This window comes from Aythya ferina (genome assembly GCF_964211825.1).
Source record: "Aythya ferina genome assembly, chromosome: 4".
In the NCBI taxonomy this organism is placed as follows: Eukaryota; Metazoa; Chordata; class Aves; order Anseriformes; family Anatidae; genus Aythya; species Aythya ferina.
In genome coordinates this window covers 30,176,549-30,195,757 of record NC_140300.1, presented here as the reverse complement: position 1 = coordinate 30,195,757, position 19,209 = coordinate 30,176,549, and the positions used below count along the sequence as shown (strand labels likewise).

Genomic DNA, 19,209 nt, shown 5'->3' with positions numbered 1-19,209 from the left:
GTATTTGGTTCACCCCAGAAAAAGATTAAGCTAACATTTCCCAGCTTGTGGCTGTTTATAAGATATGGCATTATGTGCTGGCCTTTGCTTACTTAGGGAAATCTTTCTGATGTTATCAGTTTGTTTTTCTTTTTGTGGTGATGTTTTGTGCAAACAAGCTTTCTTCTCTGGAGAGCGCCAGCTCCGTAGCAGCACGGTTTGAATGCAGTCCTTCTTCCGCTGGCATTAAAGGCAAAGCTCCTGTGGCCTGCAATCGAAACACACTTGTTGGGTGAAGCCCTCATCGCACTGACGTCATTGGCAAGATTTCCAGTATCTTAGATGAAGCCAGCTCTTCATTGCTGACGTTAGGTGCCATTAAATAGGCAAGGGTAGAAGAACAATTGGGGCTGACCTGCGTTTTGCCCCTTTTTTGAACAATTTGTGGAGGGCAGCAGCAGCTGAGCTCTTAGATCACTACAGGTGGTGCATTAAGAACCCATCTCACAGAGGAAAGGATTTCTCTGTTGGAGTGTGGTCAACGTTTCGTGTCACACAGAAATCTGCATTAACGGAGCAGAGTTTGTTACAGTACCTGTGTTAGCTTTAGTCAAACCTCTCAGCAGGAATTCAAGTCCAAGAACAGGCTGAGGTAAATGCAATATGTAAGAGTGTGAATTACTAGATTGGGTTGGCTACTAACCATGCATATGGTAAGGCAGCAGTGACAAAGTCCCCGTGCAGTGAGAGTCTTCTGTGCTGGAGGTTTCAAAGTGTCCAACTCCAGCAATGTGGTCAGAAATAACACTGCTTTCCCGTGCCTTCTCAAACATCTGGACGGCTGCTTCCTAGCCAGGGAGGTGTCTTAACAAGTAACTGAGAGGGCCTAACAAGAAACAAGCTATCTTCAAATAAAGCTATGCTTCTTGTGAACTGGGAAGTTTTCCATCTTTTTCCTAGAAAAATCATGTCCAAAATCTGGAGGACAGGTGTTGGTGGAATGTGGAGCTTGATCTGTTCAGGGCTCGTAAACTCGACTGGACAACATGCCTGTGTTCTCCTGCGCCTAGCACCTCCTCCCTGTGCTGGTGCAGCATTTCGAAGCAGTCTGTATGATTGCTCTTCAACTAGGAACATTTCATTCCCATAAATTTATTTGCCACTGACTGGTCTTGACGTGAATTACAACACGATTCAGCATGAATTCAGCAGATAAGCTGTTCAGGTACATTGCTTCTAAAGGGAGACCTGAGTGCTGAGCAGCTTGGGGCAATGAAATAATTTCAGTGACGTGCTGGGGAAGCAGAAAGGCACTTCAGAAAGGGGTGAAGAAGCTCACAGATTGCTTCACCATGCCAAAAAGGAAATACTCTTCAATCAGCAAATGTGGCTTGTTGACAAATGCGCAACATCTGCAGTGCTTATGAAGCTCATTTGCTCAGTCATTTTCCTGTGGTGTAATTAACCATTTTGTTTGACGTTCATAAGAACATTTTTGATGGTCTAGAATGTCTTAATTCTTTGACATATCAAACTCCTCAAGAGCTGGCCTGACCTTTAGACCAGGCTATGGTTCTGGATAATTCTTGTGCAAATATCTGCCGTGCCAACTGAGTGCGAGGAAACTCGAGTTGTGCTAAAATGCAAAAAATGGCTCATGCTCAGGAGCATTGCTCAGCCCCTTCTCTTTAATCTGTGTGATGCTAACCCTACACATCTGGCCCCATCAGGATACACTCAAAGCAGTACTGCCAGGAGCCAGTTTTAGCAAAAAAAAGTGATAAATGGTCAGATGAGCACCTTTTGTCTCTGTCCCTGTAAAACAAGAGCACCTTGTGTCGTTTGTGGTGGTGCCCAGAATATCCTACAAGTATTCCTTTTTATGGGAACCAATAAAATCATCTTTAAAGAAGTCTGTGACTAGGAGGCAGCTGAAAACATGAATAGGTAATCCACGATGTCACTTTTAGATATACTCTTAACAAAGTTATGAGGAAAATAAATCAGGATCATCCCGAATCATCTCCCAAGGATCATGTCTGCATCACTCCGGGCAATTAGCTGGATTTTGCAGGTGGGATCAGCCCAATCTCCTGGCCAGATTTTTCCGGCTATGGGGATTTCCCTGCTTTTCCTAAGTGGCACAACCACTTGGTCATACTTGGTCATAGCAACTGGTGAGAGATAAGAGAGGCTGACAGGTCCCTTGCCAGTTCGCCTGACGAGAAGATGTAGCTCTGTTCTCCTCGTGCACTGGTACCTCCTGGAAGTGGGCACAGGAAAGGGAGCATGAATCAGGGAAGCCCAAGGAGAAGGATTAATTTGAAAAGCATTTATCTGTGGTGAGGTTAGTGTGTCAAGAGTTTGATCTGATGACATAAAGAGAATAAAAATATGTGTTGGAACATAAGGAAAATATGCGATCTGCACAGCTCATCCTGCTGCTCTGCACGAGTGATAGGAAAGGCATTCTTCTCGTGTATTGAAAGTAACACTAAGCTCGCCTTGTCATTGGGAAGTGTCAGATCTGACCCTGGTCCCACCGAGTGAGGATTATTGCGGCGGCTGATTAAGGTGCTTTGTGCAAACAAGCAGCAGAACTGACGATACCTGCTTTTCAATGGACATGAGTTTTGTAATTGGATTCTCTGACGTCTAATTAGGTACACAACCAACCGAGGAAGTTCCCACAATTAGGGCCTTTGTGACTTCTCCCCCTCTGCCATAGGTTCTCGAGTGTGTCATGAAAGTTTGGTTGACAAGTTCTGATGGGAATTTCTACCACTCACCATAGACATTCAGAAACCATCTAGGAAGTACTCCGAAAATGGCCAATACTCAAAAGATGCCAGGGGAACAGAGGAGTATAGAACAAATGAAGCAGCTTCAGCCCATGATAGACTTTTTTTTTTTTTTTTTTACTAAGAAAACCAGGCTGGATGCTGCCAAACAGATGTGAAGCTGGATTTCAGTCATGTTCTGCTCCAGGCAATCATCCAAACAGAACAATCAAATTTTCACAGCAAAAGAGCTACACAGACAGAATATCCCCCCATTGTCCACAGCAGCTACAGACCTGTGGCAGTGAAAAGGACACTTAGCCATCCAGGACCTATTTAAGCCTGTTGGTACTCGAGATGGGTGGAAGGGTGGGAATAAAAATACTCAGAGGAGGACAGAAATGCCAAAATGTTGCTGTCACTCTCAAAGGGAGTTGGGAATCACTGTCACTGCTTGGGCTATCCTTCATTAGGAGAGAGCCAGGTGCTGAAGGATGCCTGCTGGGCATGGAAGGAGCAGCGGGGCAGCTGCAGCTCCTTGTTACTCCTCCAACCAGCCTTGCAAACCTGCCTGCTTTGCTTCTCTGTTGCCAGCTTTCTGATGTCCAACCTTTCCCTGACCGATGTAAGAAGAATTCAGTTCATGCGTGTCCCAAAGGAGTCTCACCATGTAGATGTAGATGAAAGGGATTGTTTTTGTCCCAAAAATGCTTTTGCCACACCAACCGTCTCCGTGCAGTGCAGCGTCCGTGTGAACTGGGAAAGGCCAGGTCAGGTGTTGCAAACAACAGATACTGTGATACATCTGTACAGGTCTGATTGCACATCTGCAGGGTGGATTTATTCCTGGAACAATTAGACAATTTGTGAAGCACGTCTCACAAGCAGTTTAATTTCCATGTTCCCCAAATTTCACTTTCATTAATGGGAACCTCCACCCTGCTCATGTTTTCTGCAGAGGCTGGGAATTAACTTAATGAGGCCACCACAAAAGTTGTCATGACCAGTATTTAACTTCAGAAGTGAGTTTGCCCGAGGAACTAATTAGCAGCTGGCTAATTGGGGCTGAAATAGATTGTATCGCCCTTGCTTTACCCACAGCCTTCATGAAAACACGGGACAGAGTGCGTTTTTCAAACATATAGTAAACACTGTTGCTCCTTTGCAGTAGGCAAAATGACAGAAGTGTTACCAGCAGGGCCAAAGAGCCACCTGGTTTTGAGAAGCCTGAGACAAACACAGAGCTTCACACCTCAAAGAGTGTCGCCATCTGACCCATGAGCTGTGCTGGCTCACCTCCACGTGATCCTGCACCCCTCATTTGAAAAGGAACCAGAAGGCAGTACAAAAAATCAGGCTGCTATGTGGAAACACATTGTTTTGTTGTTCCAACCCCTCTTGTCTCCAGCCTAGTTCTGTTTTCAGGTGACTGCTGTGAAATTTAAGCAGATGATGGAGCCTCGATGCTTTTCACATCAGCCTCTCACATAATTTCATTCCCCTACAAATGGGACCAAACAAAAGAGGCTCAGTCCCAGTGCTCTCACACCAGAATGCCACCAAGGCAAAGGCATGATGAGGGCTGTAACAGTGGAATGGTGACAGTACTGATGGGCACAGTCTATATAAGCCATTAACTAATTGAACTTGAAAATCTGGTGTTACCCAGATAACATCCGTGATGTTATCTGATGATGTGAACACAAGGGAACAGACACCAAGCATATTTAACTAAATATTTATTTTTTAAAAGCGAAACACCATAAGTAACAAAGGAGAAACTCTTAATTAGGAAACACATGTAGCAAACAATACGTTAGAAAAATCTTCCATTTAAGTTACAGGCACTTATCACAATCAGGCTGGTTGTACAATGATGTACCTACACAATAATTAGATATAAATAACTAGCAGTTTCTTTGACATTTAGAGAGGTTGCAGTTAGCAGATGAATAGAACCCGTATGGTCTCACTGTGAAGACAGTTAATTACCAGTAATTACAAAGAGGCTGAGATTCCCCCTTCGTTTTCACTTTCTGCTGGACAGAGCTATGAAGAGTGGGGAAAACTACGTACGTGCAGTTCCCAGAGGGGATTTGGACTATAGCAAGTAAACATCCACCAGTGCAACAGTCAGTTTTACGTGACTCAATATAAATTATGACATTATGCCATACAAAAAAAGACATCACTTGTCTAGGGTTGCCATCGCATGCCTAAGGTGGACATCGCTGCCTGCGGACATCCCGAGCCCACCAGCAGCGTGCCGATGCTGCAGCCTGGCAAAGTTTGTGCGTTGAGAGGCGGCAGGGTGGTTGCTGGAAGTCTCCTCGTGCCATGCCTCACAGCAAGGATTTAAAGGCAGAAAATTAGTAGATCACTTAAAGCTGGGCTCTAAGTGCATCCAGGTACCACGGTGTTAATGAAAGGTGCCAAGTCGAGGCGCGGAGTCTCAGGAGGCGTCCACTGAGGGCTGAAGCTGAGAGCGTTGCAGGAGCCCCTTCCCCATCAATTCTGTGCCGAGCTGCAAAGCAGGGGCCAGGAGCTCAGCAGGGCTGGTCCTGGTACCATCCCATCCCATCCCATCCCATCCCATCCCATCCCATCCCATCCCATCCCATCCCATCCCATCCCATCCCATCCGCTGTACCTGCGGAGGAGCCTGGTGATCAGCAGCTGCACCCAGGGCGCCGAGTGGTTCAGGCACAGCGTCTTGCCCGCCTTCGTGGTGGCTCTGCAGGGTGAGGGGGGACTCAGGAGGGGCTCTGCCAGCCGGGGGACCCCGGGACGGGGACAGGGACAGGGACTTGGCACTTACATCACTTCGGGCACGGCGCAGTGCGGCCCCGCGGGGACGAGCTCCAGCCCGGCCAGGCGCCGCGGGGGGATCACCTCTGTCACAGTCTGCACGCAGCGGCACCGCAGCTCCCCGGCCAGGGGCGCACCTGGGGAAGGGGGCACGGCCTCAGCGAGTCTCTGGGGCCGTCCCCCCCGCCCCTCGTCCCCCTGTTCCCCATCCCCTGTCCCCCCTAAGCTACGTCCCCGCTGCTCTCACCCCAACAGAGCGCGGCGCAGGCGGCCAGGAGCAGGAGCAGGAGGTGCGGGTTCATGGCTCGGGATGCCATCGGAGGTGCCACGGAGCTGCCTGATCCTCCCCGCTGCCTGCCCCTGCTTTTATGGCCCGGCCTGGAGCTGCCGGGGGTTTTCCCCGGCGTGGAGAGGGGCCGGGTTCACCGCTTTCGGGCCAGGAACCCCGGGGGCTGGGCGGGACAGGGCTCCCCGTCCGTCCCCTCCATCCCCTCCGTCCACAGGGACATCCAGGGGCTGGAGCTCGCCTTGCTGGCGACCTCTCGCCTTCACCCAGGGGGGACTTTTCCCCCCGCTCAGCCCTTTCTGCACCTGCCGTTTGAGAGGTGAGAAGCGGTGTTGCCTGCAGATAGGTGGCACTCGCGTTTGCGTACCTGAAATCCCCTCCTGCAAGCTCCTACTCCGCTTCTCTGCGGATAGCTCCCTCTCGGCGTTCGGTACACTCAACAAATTTTGCTAACTTCTGCCCTGAAGCAGCGAAAAAGCAGCTTTCTGGGAGTCTTCAAAAGGAATTAGATGCTATTTAGATTTATTTATTCATAGATTTAGTCAGAGATATAGAAACATTGGCAATTAGCTTGGATATGAAATAGCACTTTGCAGGGTTGCGTTTTGTTCTGCTTGCAGCTGAAGTTTTTTGCTCTTTTGCATGAATGTTTGTGAACAGACTTCAGAGAAGTGAATTGTTCCAGAATTGCTGCCATGGGTTTTGCTCCAACAGCTCACATACCTTGTTTGTCCTGATTGCTGCTGGTATTTTTGTACCATTTGTTGCTTCAGTTTGGGACACGGTTATGGCTATGCAAGCAGTAAAGCCTTGTAAGGGTGTTCTTTGGTCTCCCTCCCCTTGCAACGTTCTAATCTTTATTTATTAAATAAATAAATTCTTTGCTGGGGAATATACATCTACAACTTGAAGCACTAATGCAAGATCCCATAAAAACAAATTCCAGTGCAACATTCCTAGTTTATGAAGAAGAGACTTGCTCGTGAATCATTATTAGACTGACTTGAGATCAGGCACGTTATAGTGGCTATTTTGAACTGGTTTGACTTGATTTTCAGGGGAAAATGGGTATTGTTTCCTTATAAGAAGACTCACTGCAGAGGTGGCTTCTTGCAGCTGAGGTACATAGGTTACATTTATGTTTTTTAAGTGACTAGCCAAGTATGTATTTTAATGACAGTAATAGGACAGTGTAGGCATTAGCTGCAGGTAAAGCTATAGTGGTGGGGACACCAGCATGGAAAGCAAAATCAAGTGATTATTGAAGTCACAAGGATCACAGTACAGCAATCCCATTAGAAGATTTCCTGTCTGAAAGCAAAACCAAGCTCAGGACTGAAAGCACGTGGGATGCAGCAGAGGGAAGAGCCCTAGTGGGGATAAGGGCTACACAGAGGCTCTCTCCTGAGCTCTGTCCTCTTTGCAGCCCAGATGGCTTGTGAGCTCCTCGCTCAGTCCCTCAGGAGACCAGCAGTGCAGGCAGATTGCACGTCATAACCAAATGGTGATTGCCCCATGTAGGCAGGAAATATCTCATGACTAATTTGCACTCCTTTCCAATGGAAAGGGGCACAAATGGTCATGTCATCCTTTTGGGCTGGCGGCTTTCAGCTGAGTCTTAGAAGGAAATTACATTCTCAAGCTCTCTCTCTGTCCAGCTCTGTCACTCCCCGCTTCCCCAGCCTCACCCCTCCAGTAAAGTCTGTCCCGCTTGGCCAACCGCAGGAAGATTTGTCCAAGAGCTGTGGGTCTGCGGGCTCCAATCAATCAAGCTGATGCGAGGCAGTGTTGTGTTGGGGTGGGAGGGTGAGCCGAGCCAGCACTGCCATTAAGGGAGAAGTGCAGCATCAGCCCTGCTCCCGGCCTTGCCAGCTGGCCAGCCCGTCCACTCCTGCCTGCAGCCAGCGCAGAGCTTGGCCTGCCTGCCTCCTGCCCAGCTGCTTCGGCGTCCCCAGAACATGAGCACAGCTGGGGAAATGTTGGGGCAGCTACACAGCCACAGGGAGAAAGGGAACAGCCGCGGACACGAAGAGGACCCATAGTCTGTAGAGGGGATAGGGGTTGCGTAGGTGTTGCATTGGGTGGGTTGGAGGAAATACCTCTTTAAATCTGGGCCTGTTACTGCCCATGAGTCACGGAATGCCATCTCTTTTTTTTAGTTTAGTGAATTAGTTTTAATGAGGATGAATTCTCCACCGATGTGTGTATGAAATTCAGCATCACTGATGCATCATAACTGTGGCTTCAGGCCTCGTAGCAGAGGTGCTCTTCCAGGCTGCATTTTTTTGACCTGACTCGTTTAAGTAGCAATAGTAGTAATAGACCCCAGTGAATAGTGTTGCATGTGTGGTTTGTTTGTTTGTTTGTTTGTTTTATAATTTTTTCCAAGCCCATAGAATGTCAACTGAGGAGTTTGGAGCCACTGAGAGGCAGAGAATGTGTTTTTCTCAAAAGCTACAGAGATTGCTAAAAAATCGATAAAAATGCAGCTGTTAAGATGACACTAATGAACAGAGATTTTAATTGCATATGCATGTTGGTAGGAACACATTTCAGCCACATTAATCTGCAGCAAGCCAGTCCCCTAGCCCACCCTTGTATCCCCGTGTGTGTCCGTAAGTGGTTTTCTCCTACACATAGCCTTTGCGAGCTGAACAGCGCGCTGTGTTACCAGGAAGAAGGATTTGCCCAGCTGTAGCCAACTGAGGCAATAAACAGTTAGGATAATGCACAGATAATCCCGTGCAGGTCACTGAAGCTTTCATCAGAAAATCCTGCTCTGAGTAAACGCAGAGAGCAGATCTGTTGAGTAAGAAATTGTCACAGTCAGATTACGTGTTGTTTTTGGACAGTACACATGTGTAAGGACAGTTTACGTGACAGAGCTCGGATTTATGCTTGGATAACTACCCACAATATCTGACCCGTCAGGCTCATTCCACAGTGGTTACTGCTGGGGAAATTCCAGGAGAAGTCTCCAGGGGTCTGAAGCGTGAGGCTGTTTTGGATGCTGAGCAGCAATGTGTGAAATTCGGCAACCAGTTCTCCCGGAGAGTGGTGTGCTGAAATGAGCAGTAGTCAGAGGTGGTGAGTGTGCCGAGGTGCAGGGGGCAACACAGGGCTTGATCCTGTGAGTCAGGACACACGCAGACAGGCCTGGTGCCCATGAAATGGGGATCTTTGGGGGTTCTCCAGGAGCCAAAACTATATGCATGAGCAAGGCTTTGTACCTGTAGATTTCCAGATCACCTGTAGCTGCCTTCCTAGTGAATGTGGGTAGGCTCTTTTCAGTCCAGGTAACACTGGGCTGCAGATGAGCCCTCTTGGATTCTGCCTTTTCCTCTCGATCCCCTCGCTGTCCTTGGCACATTTCCTTTTATAAGGAAAGAAAAGACAGGAAAGAGAGAACCATGTCAGCCAGAATTCAGAAAGCCAGGTTCTTCCCTGCCTCTTGCCTTGTTCATTTTGGATCTATCATGACTTGGCTGCAGGTGGACGGCCAAGTGAGATGTTAACACTTTCATTTAAAATAATGATCTATAGCAAACTGCTGGTCAGTATTTTCTTAGCTTCGTTCCTGGTCTTCAACTGTTTTCAACACTTGGGAATTTTGGGGTCTTCATTTGTTTCCTAACAGAGTTAGAGGTTCTCCTTTTCCTGTGCTCCGTGGTGGCAATAAAAGCATGAACAAACACAGTGTTAATAGCTGCAAAGGAATGTGCTTATATTACTCAAGCATTACCTTAGCAAATACAAATGCTTGGCTTTGACATCAATTCGTCCGGCAATCATTTCTCCATTCTATGGCTTCAAGTTGCAATTTACCCCTTTAAGGTAGCTACCGGGATTGCCGTTACTGCCACGCTTGGACCTCGCTTTTTGTGACCCTTACACATGCAAGTGTTTCAAAAGTGTGTAAACTGTCCAGCTCCGGGAATTTATACCCAACATATAAGGGCAAGAGGGGCTTCGTTCTGAGGCTGGGAGCAGTTTGTTCAAGGGAACACTTGCCTGCCTCACCCTGAGGGGGACGAAACCCTGGCTTTATGGTGGCAGGCTTCATCCTGGATGAAGGCTACAATTTGGTGACACCCTTCCCCTGGAGCTGTGCATCTGGTAAGCTCTGGAAGTCAACATAGGTCCCAAAAGGCTTTATGAGTTCATTTTGGCCTTGCAAACAGCTGAAAATGCTATGAATTGTGCAAACTTCCTGTGGGTTTTTGCGCTTGGATCTGTAAAATCATCAGGAGCAACTCTTTGCTCAGAAGGTGCAAAGAATATCTTGCTGTGGGCTCTTAGGCCCTGCTCACCTGTCATTAGCAAGCAGGTTTTTTGATTGCTGGGGCAGATTTGTGGTTTGCACAGTAATTCAGGTATAACTACACTGAATACACATCTGGATGCTGCTGCTTGCTGTCTGACTAACATCTGAGAGCAGGACTTGTACTTTGGCAGTGGCTTGTACAGGCGTGGTACAGCGCCTCCTGCAACAGCTGATGGTTGTTCCAAAAAGGATGTGGCACCAGCAACAGCCACTGACACTCGTATGCTGCCACTCTGCTGACACTTTCTAGGCGTTAACATTTTGCAGTGGTGGGTATGAATATGTGAGTTAAAATAGGAACCATTAACCACCACCCCCCACCCCCCCAAAAAAAAAAAAAAAAAAAAAGAAGAGGAAAAAATTACCCCTACCCCAAACCTGGGTTTTAATCCGATTAAGTTTTTGGGTTCAGTGGAGCTGAGTAATGCTTGCGGGTGTGCTTTGGATAGTTGTGGTCTTTGGGCTGAAATGATGACATCAGTTGAGGAACCGAATGTGTGCTCACGTGAAAAAGGGGACAGTTGTTGGAATCATCCCAAAATCTTTGAAGGCTTCTCTTACGACATGCACATTTTGATGCTCTGTTACTTTCATTGGTTGTGTTGCAATGAAGGGAAAAAAAGAAGCTGTATTTAACTTATAGGCTAGAAGATATCAAAGCCGTTATCTCAGGGAATACTTTCTTAAAACACTTTTGAGTAATACATACATGTTTATTTTTCAGCCTACTTGGTGGCAGTGGTAAAATCAATTACCTTGTTCCCAGCAACAAATGATGCCTGCTACTTAGTTCAAAAGAAGAAAAGATAATCTTGGTAAGCTTGCATGATTCTTGGTGAATTATGCAAAGTATTATACAAAACAGAAAGAGGGAAGGGTATTCATTTCAGCCGGTTAGAGGGAGGAGTTTAGAGAAGGACGTGTTTGGAGGGAAAGCATGAACAATGTTTTTGATAACTAAGATTGCCCTTGAGGCTACTTCCCAGTTACCTTATCAATGGCTGTCTTCCGCATTGTCTTGCTTATCATATCAGGAGCACATGCAGAGGGCAGAAAAGTAAGAAAGCTGCAGGGAGTCTGTGAAAAATAGGCTATTGAGAAAAGTAACTTCTGATCTGCTTGCAATTCAGCATTTTTACCTTTAGATTTCTTCTAAATAGCCTAAATTCCCCCAAAACCCAATTGATCAGGACACTGAAAAGAATCGTTTCACTTTTCCCTAAATACCGTGTTGCTGTGAGATCAGAGTAGTTTAGTTTATATAAGCAGTTTCCCATTAGCATTTGAATATTAGCTTGCATTTGACAAAATCCGTGCATTCTAGTGAAGTTTTTCAGTTTGTTTGACTCCATCAGCACACTTTCCATTTGCAGGGCTCTGGCTGTATTCATGGTGCACATCATTTGAGACAAACTACTTAGTACCTGTCGCTGAGAACTCACTCTTAGAGTCCTTACTGTTTGAAACACTTACTCTGTTTCTTTTAGTAGCCTCTTTAGTATCAGAAGACACTTGCATGTTCTTCACATCCTTTCCTCCAAGTAGGAACAGTATTATGAGGCTTTTTCAACAAGGACATTTATCTGTAGGATTTGGCCTGCCAGCAGGCCAACTGTGCGCTGCCAGATTTATAGTTCTTTCTCACGCTTCTTTCTCAATCTAGTCCCCTGATGATTTCAGTGAAAGATTTGGGTATGCAAAAAATACTTTTTTGTGGGTATGCATGTGATGTTAATCTTAATGAGGAGTGAGTGAAACTACAGTGTTCAATATAAATCAGCTACAATGTCCGTTTTCTTTGTCTCTCTTCCAATGAAAACGGGGTTCATGGTGGGCAATGCTCACATGAATTGCCTTTCTTTTGTAGAATGGCATCTGTGCTGTCAGAGGGGAGCAAAAAGGAAGCAGCAGACTTGAGAGCTGTACCCCTAAACCCCAGATAAATGTGGTTAAGGCAGCATTATGCTCTCTACCTCTCACAATAGCAGTCTGAGGACTCTGGGACTCCACCTGTCTTAACTTTCTGGAAAAGGAATTAGTAGAAAGTTGAGTTGATAGAATTTTGACAAGAGAAATGTAGTGAGTCAGCAAATGTTATTGTTGGCGTCATTACTGCTGCTGCTGTCAGTGCCTGACTTAGTCATCCACGCACGAGCCTGGATTGCTGCGCATTTATCGGTTATTGATCATTCAGACACAAAGCTTTTGGGGTGTCAGACTTCCTGACAAGTCACTCACTCTTCTTTATTTGTGTTGGGTCAGTGCCTTTCACAATAAGATCTGACATCTGCATGGACAACTCTTACTTTTCAGTAGAGCAACTGAGCTGCTTTACAGAGGATTTGGCACTTAAGGAAAGACTGAGCAGGCTGTTGGTCCAGAATTATGAGGGAGACAGAAGCTGTGGTTCACACCTGTATGGAGAAGGTGCAATACTAGGTCCTTTTAATGAAAATTCACACAGAGGATCGTGCTCGATTTTAAGCATGTCCTTTCACTTCCAGTTGTATTATGACATCTCCATACTTCTCCTGGATTCAACACTGCACAAGGCAGAAATGAAATCTTTGCTCTGCTGTTCTGCTTGCAAATGTATTTAATGGTTGTTCTGATTTGGAATAAGGAAGTAAGAGTATGCAGGTTGTGTTCAGACTTCATTAGCACCCATTTTACACTGCTGTCATTATGTTACGGTGCTGGGTGAAGCCCGAACTCAAGCTGTCCTGAGGCGTGATTTATATCCTTACTGACTGATGTTCAGTAAGCTCTTAAAAGTGATGGCATATACCATCTCCTGCACCTGCGTTTCATCCTGCAGAGGCAGGTGCTTCACTTTCCCCAGGAGCCATTGAGCTTTTCCAGCAGTGGATCAAAGCACAGGTATGCAGACATAGGATGGGAAATGAACCTAGATTTCATTCAACTGTTTAGCCACCTACATCTTCAGGTATGATGAGTAATTCTTTTCCCTGAGCACCTGCTACTGTCTCAGCAGCAAAACCTTACAGAGAGTCAGTGCCAGGCTGCTTTGTGAAGCAGTTAGTGCAGCAGTGCCAGCTGAGCAGGGTACCACCACTGTCATGGTTGTACTTGGATTTAGGAATTATACTGGGATCATTAAAGTGCAGTTTTCGACTTGCTGGGGGGTTGTCCCATTTTTATGATTTTTTTTTTTTTTTTTATAGGGGGTAAGATTTACCCTCACCACAGTTTTTATTTTTATTTTCTCTATGCAAAAAGTAGCAAAAAATGTTAATAAAAACTACAGGCTGGATGAAATTTTACTTTGGAGGAAACCTTAGACTTGGGCTTTGGGTTGTTCAGTCAGTACTATTCCTAACTGTAGGCATTAGCATCTGCATCTGTTGCAAAAGAAATTCAGAAGCCTGGGCAATTCAATTCAAGAGCTTCTTTTTTTGGCAAAAATGCTGAGTAAACGTGGTGCTGACCATTGAAGTGCTTCCCTTTTTCTCTCAGCCACTATAATGATTTTGCAATAAAAATAACCCCAAGATAAATCTTGTGTAACATAAAGAGAAACCTATCAGACTACGCCTCCAGACTTGTTTGGGGACTTGGCCAATTCTACAGACCTTCAAATTTCTCCTTGTAGTGGCAATCCCCTTGTCACTCAGTTAAACTAACTTTTTTTTTTATATATATATTATTATTATTATTATTTATTTGGGTTCAGTTTCGGGCTGGGAGCTGTAAGTTTATTGCAAGCTATTTGTCTTTGTGTTAGTTCATGTTCAAAAGCATCAGCATGCTCTTACACATCAGAGGAGTCTAAAAAAACAGCAGAGAGGGGCTTCCTTCTCTTCCACTGAGCTTCCTCCAATGGGGCAAGTACCTTGCACAAACCAAAAGCTCTCAAGGGGTTGCCACTAGCCTCGCCTTGCTGAAAAATGTATTTTCTTGGCTTTCAGACCCATTGGTCAGTATGCAGTTTAGAGCATGGTGGGAAGATGGATGGAAACTGTCACAGCATCTGCCACTGGAGATGATGGTAAGAAACCTTTCAGAGTGTCAGTCTAGGTAGGATGTTGTTAGTGCGCAGCAGGAAGAACAAATGCAGCCGACTCAATATGAGCGGTAAAGCATAGTTCAACTTTATTGTCTGGATAGCCTAACTTTTATAGTGAACTTAACAGGGGCGGACAGTGTTTCACACAAGATTATTGGTCAAAAGCACTTAGAAAAACAACTACAAGAAAATAACCCCACCTGCAAGAAAACAACCCCCTTGCGATTAGCAGTCATGTAGACCTTGTCCTTGAAGCCAGCTGCTGGTAACAATATTTTTCTGAATTCCTCAATTGGGCAATGTGGGAACACTGTCATGGGAACTTCTCATAGTTACCCTGGTAGCTTAGTTTGCTCAGCTACAGCAGGCCATGGGATTTGCTGAGGCCTACTCCTGGTTACTTAAAGCAAGCTCAGATCGAACAATTGTTCCACGGACTCATGTCCACGCCCTTTGTGCCAATTCCCAACAGGATGTCCTGTTTCCTACGCTGGTAGCATGCTTGATCTCATCACTCACGTCCTCGTACTGATGGTGGGGTAACTCCACAGATTTTGGTCTTCAATACACAATCAGTGAACAAACTCCTGTAGTTCTTTAGATGATGTCTGAACTAGATTGTGGGAATGGTTTTCAATCCTTTCAGTTTTTTCTCCTTGCTTTGGGATCTCTAAATCCTGAGATGCCAGGAATTTTTTCTTTCTTGCTCTTGGCGTTGGCTTGTGTTGCTTAACCACACACGTTACAACACTTCTTGTAATGGCCTTTTTCACAATGCCAGCCTTAACACAGAAGTCAGCTGTTGCATTATTGTGAACGTCCTTCATTTTTCTAATGACTCTGTAATGTTCTGACTCTGATGAGGATTTACTTTTCCTCAAATAGCTGAGATAGAACTGGACTTACAAGACACAGTGATTAGCTTTCTTTTTCTGTGGTGATGGCTGCGGTTTCTTTCACTGCAAAGACTGGGGACCCAAGTCCTACCATAAATTTAGCAATTTTTTATAGTGTCATTACCTTCTTTCAGTGCTTTTCATCTTTCCCTATCAGAATCCAATAGAGTACCCCAAATTTGACCATTATCACTTTACCCCAAAGAATACATCAGTCTCCAGGTTTGGATGCTTCTTTGTGTACTGCTAGGATTGACATTGCTTTGGGCTGCTCAGACTGGATTCTTCGTAGCACTGAATAACATGATCTCTTTTCTGGGAGCAAAGTCTGCTGCCATGTCCAAGCTGAGCTGCTTAACTTTGCTTCTAGAAGCTCCCTTCAGTTCTTCTCAAGCACTCACGTAGACAAAGACACCAAGCATAGCAAAGGACATGTTGTAGAGAGAAAAGTTGTGTTTTGGGTGAAGGCAGCCTCTCATTCTGAGACCTCTGTAGATCAGAAAGAGGACCAGAAGGTATTATAAGTGGCTCATCTTACCCAAATGGGCCAGTTCTGCATCCTAGAGAGGGACTTCCATTGTGATGTCTCTCACCAGTACCTTAGATCTGGTGATTTTGAAACACACAAACAAATAAAAATACTGTCATATACTCAAATATACTGTCAAATACTCAAAAATACATTTTTGAGGGGAGGATCACTTTGCCTCGCTCCTTCTTAATTTCTGCACCATTCTGGACTGGCAAGTCTGCAGCTAGCCTTCTCCCACAGAGCAAATCTTTAATGTTTGCTGTTCCAAAAATGTTTTCATATCTAACCACAGATATCTTCTAGTTTTCTTTGGAAGACTTCCAACCCCAGTTTTGGAACATCGTGGCTTATTTTGAACCTTCTCCATGTCCTAGTCTCCCTTTCAATTTTAATTCGTTCTATTTTTTTCCAGCCACCCTCCACATGCACACATTTGCCCATCTCCTTTGCTTATCTTATTTTTTTCCACAAGGGATCCTAGAAGACAGCGTATCTTCTTCGAAAACTGAATCTGCTTCTCATAGCAGCACCATCCTTTCTTGTTATTTGTACTAAATCAAGTGTTGGGGCTCAAAGGGCCTTTTCAGTCTGAAGAAAAGATAGACTTGTTGATAGAACTAGATTTTTTTTTTTTTTTAATGTAATCCCATAAATTAATTATAACTAACAAAACAATCTTTGTGATCCTATTTTCTGGGCATTTCTGTATTCTCGTGTCCTGTAAATACAGGACACGTTACAAGAGGTGTGAGTTTGCAATCAGCCGATTACCTACATAATTGCACCATAAGGCCCGTATCCTGCAGTGCTGTCTCCTGCCCAGTTGTACGGTTCCTTTTCTGTTAGGCACCAAGAGTGGATGCATAAACTGTTAATTCCAGGCAGTGTCTTGCGTAATAATTCAGTGAAAAGTAAATGCTAGTGAAGGATCTTGTGTTGTTTTTAGTTACTCTTTCTGTATTCACCTACACTGAACACACACATAATAAAAAAGCTGCCTGCCTCTGCGGAAGTCTGAGCAAGAAGTGGTCTGTCTCCCTCCTTACTTCTTTCTAGTAGAAGGAATGGCCCACTAACAACTTCTGAGCTGCACGATCCCCACCATTTTTCTGAGAGCCTACTGGGTAGATCCTGTGGTTCCTGGCAAGCCTGCAGCAAATAGATATATTCCCCCAAATGTGCATTTGTAAGATGCTGTCAGCTTCCTGAGAAGTCTAGCTTGCTTGGAAGAATTCAGCTGTGCTCTTGTTTACAAAGAGCTGAGGTCTGGAAAACTGTGAATGCTACTTAAACAAACCACAGATGCACACAAACAAACATAGTTGCCAAATCCCCAGCAGCATGACAACTGCAACAGTATCCTGTGGATAAGTTAAAATAAATTTTATGTGCTTTACAGCATTTCAGGATGAGAGTGGCAACTGCAGCTAATGGCATTTTCTAACTAACTGGAAGAACACGTTTTAGATGTTCCCATCACAGCAGATAAAAATTAGATGCAGATTATATTAGATGGGATAAAAACAGGCTGCCATGTTGTAAAGTACTGAAAAAAATTGGCTCATCTCCTTGTTTCCAGATGCAAAACACAGCTGAGTGCACTCATGAGATCTTTTCTGTTCTCAAATATTCTGCTTATATATAAGTACACAGACTGTATTTCCTTCTGCAATATTTGATCTCCAACAATGCTGCAAACTATATTTAACTTCTTTTTACCCCATGTGACCTCAGAAAAACAAAAGATCAGTTTTTAAAGTTTTTTGTTTTGTTTTGTTTTGTTTTTTTTTTATTTAATGTCTTCAAAATTCCTTTCTTCTGGAATTCTAAATGCATGTTGTTGCTTATAAAACTCCTATAACTTTTCATTATCCAGTAGATAGTTGAGATCCAAGGGGTTTCTGAGGGTCAGATCCACAAGCAGGATTTTCATAATGTGCCAGGTTCCAGGGCTTGTTTGGAGGTGCACAGTCATTCTCTTTCACTGACCCTGTGTCCATGTGCTTGGGTTTCTGGATCCCAAGGCCATGTGCATAAGTTAGTTTTTGGATTCCCTCTCAAAATTTCCCTCCATAGTTCACTGTAGGAACTGCAGATAATCTACTGGGAGCTGAAAATAACCACCTTTCACTGATCCAAGTGGCAGACCTAAATTCTGGGTTCAGGGGGTAAATTTGGGAAACAGGAGAAAGTCAAAATGAAGTCAGATATTGCTTTGATTAAATTGTTTCTCTTGCAAAGACAGCACAATGCTGTTTTTGCCTGAATGGAAATACCAAAACTTTGCTTTCTTTTTCACTATTCTTTCCAGACAGCAATTAGCCTGTATTTATAGTGCTCTTCTTGCCAGGATATACCTCCTTGGTTGTACCCTGCTTCATTTCCATCTCCAACTTTGTTTCCCTAGTATATGGGAAAGAGAAGTTTTCCAGCCTGGTGCCTGATTCTGCTTGAGGTTTCCTTCCCATGAAGATCAGGACGTGGCAGGGGATGACAGAAACCCAGATGTTGTCCTGACAGGGAGACAGGGTGCAGCTGGGTCATCTGCGCAGCTCCAAGAGCTGGGAAGTGATCTCAAACCTATCATTTTAGATGGAGCTGCTGGAAATGACTATTAGTCTAGCTTTCATCAATCAGCAATGACCCTTTCCTTACATATGCTTTTCATATGTCATTGTTTTGCATGGTGCAATGTGCTTTTGTTGCTAATTTTTTCATCTGGAAAACATTGTACTTGTTCATAAAATTATTACTAATGAAGGACAGCAATTGAATCTATTAGTTTCAGTATGATTTCACTTTAACCCATGACACTCTAGTCCTTTGTCTTCTGATCCAGTATCTCAGAAGCCCCAGGGAGTTGTGCTTGGAATTTTGGTGGCATGAGTATATACTATTCTTATCATCCTTCTGCCATTCCTTGCAGTGGATCCATACCTGGACATTCCCCGTTATTCTCTATTCATACCAGTTTTAATGTGGATATTACGAGTCTGTTCAGTGTGAGGCAACCAGTGCTTTATGGACACATGCTGAAGAAATCCTCATACCCATCTAGAACTCTCTGCAGATTATTTAAGTCTACGATAGCCATTTCTCACATATTGCTTCTGTGGCATTTGCAGGGCTAACCATGGTGATTACAAGAGCCGTTGGCACAGCAGGTATAAAGAGCAGCCCAGGCCTGGTCTCAGGACATGTTAAGGATGGAACAGACCCAGAATGCGCTTGTTTCAGGAAGGTAGGTATATACTTAGAGGCTAATTCTTGCATAAATGCCAGATGTCTGTGGATTAACTAATCCAAACAAGTCTTCTCATTAAGCAAGATTAGTTGTTCGAAAAAAAATAAAATAAAATTCCAGAGACACAGTTCATCTGTTCAGCAATCTCACTGAAAAGCTAGGAAAAGGTTCCCATCCTTGAAGTATGTGCACTCAATCCACATGTCAGGCTACTCCTGAGGCAGCACGTGCAGTTTCCAGCCTGACATGTTAGTCTGAGATGCTTTGCTTTTGGTTTATATGTTGGGCAGTCAGGGATTCCTAATTCTGTGGGAAAATGTGCCATTCTACACA

At 44.7% G+C, this 19,209-nt stretch overlaps 1 protein-coding gene across 1 annotated transcript; it reads right to left on the bottom strand.

Moving 5' to 3' along the window:
- Positions 1–4,483: 4,483 nt before the first annotated feature.
- Positions 4,484–5,928, bottom strand: LOC311436286 (growth-regulated alpha protein-like). The gene is made up of 4 exons (XM_084518317.1): positions 5,815–5,928; positions 5,578–5,704; positions 5,410–5,493; positions 4,484–5,283 (listed from the first exon to the last, which is right to left on the bottom strand). The coding sequence occupies exons 1-4, from the start codon at positions 5,882–5,884 to the stop codon at positions 5,268–5,270; spliced, it is 297 nt and encodes a 98-aa protein (XP_084374443.1). The 5' UTR covers positions 5,885–5,928; the 3' UTR covers positions 4,484–5,267.
- Between the last annotated feature and the right edge of the window lie 13,281 nt (positions 5,929–19,209).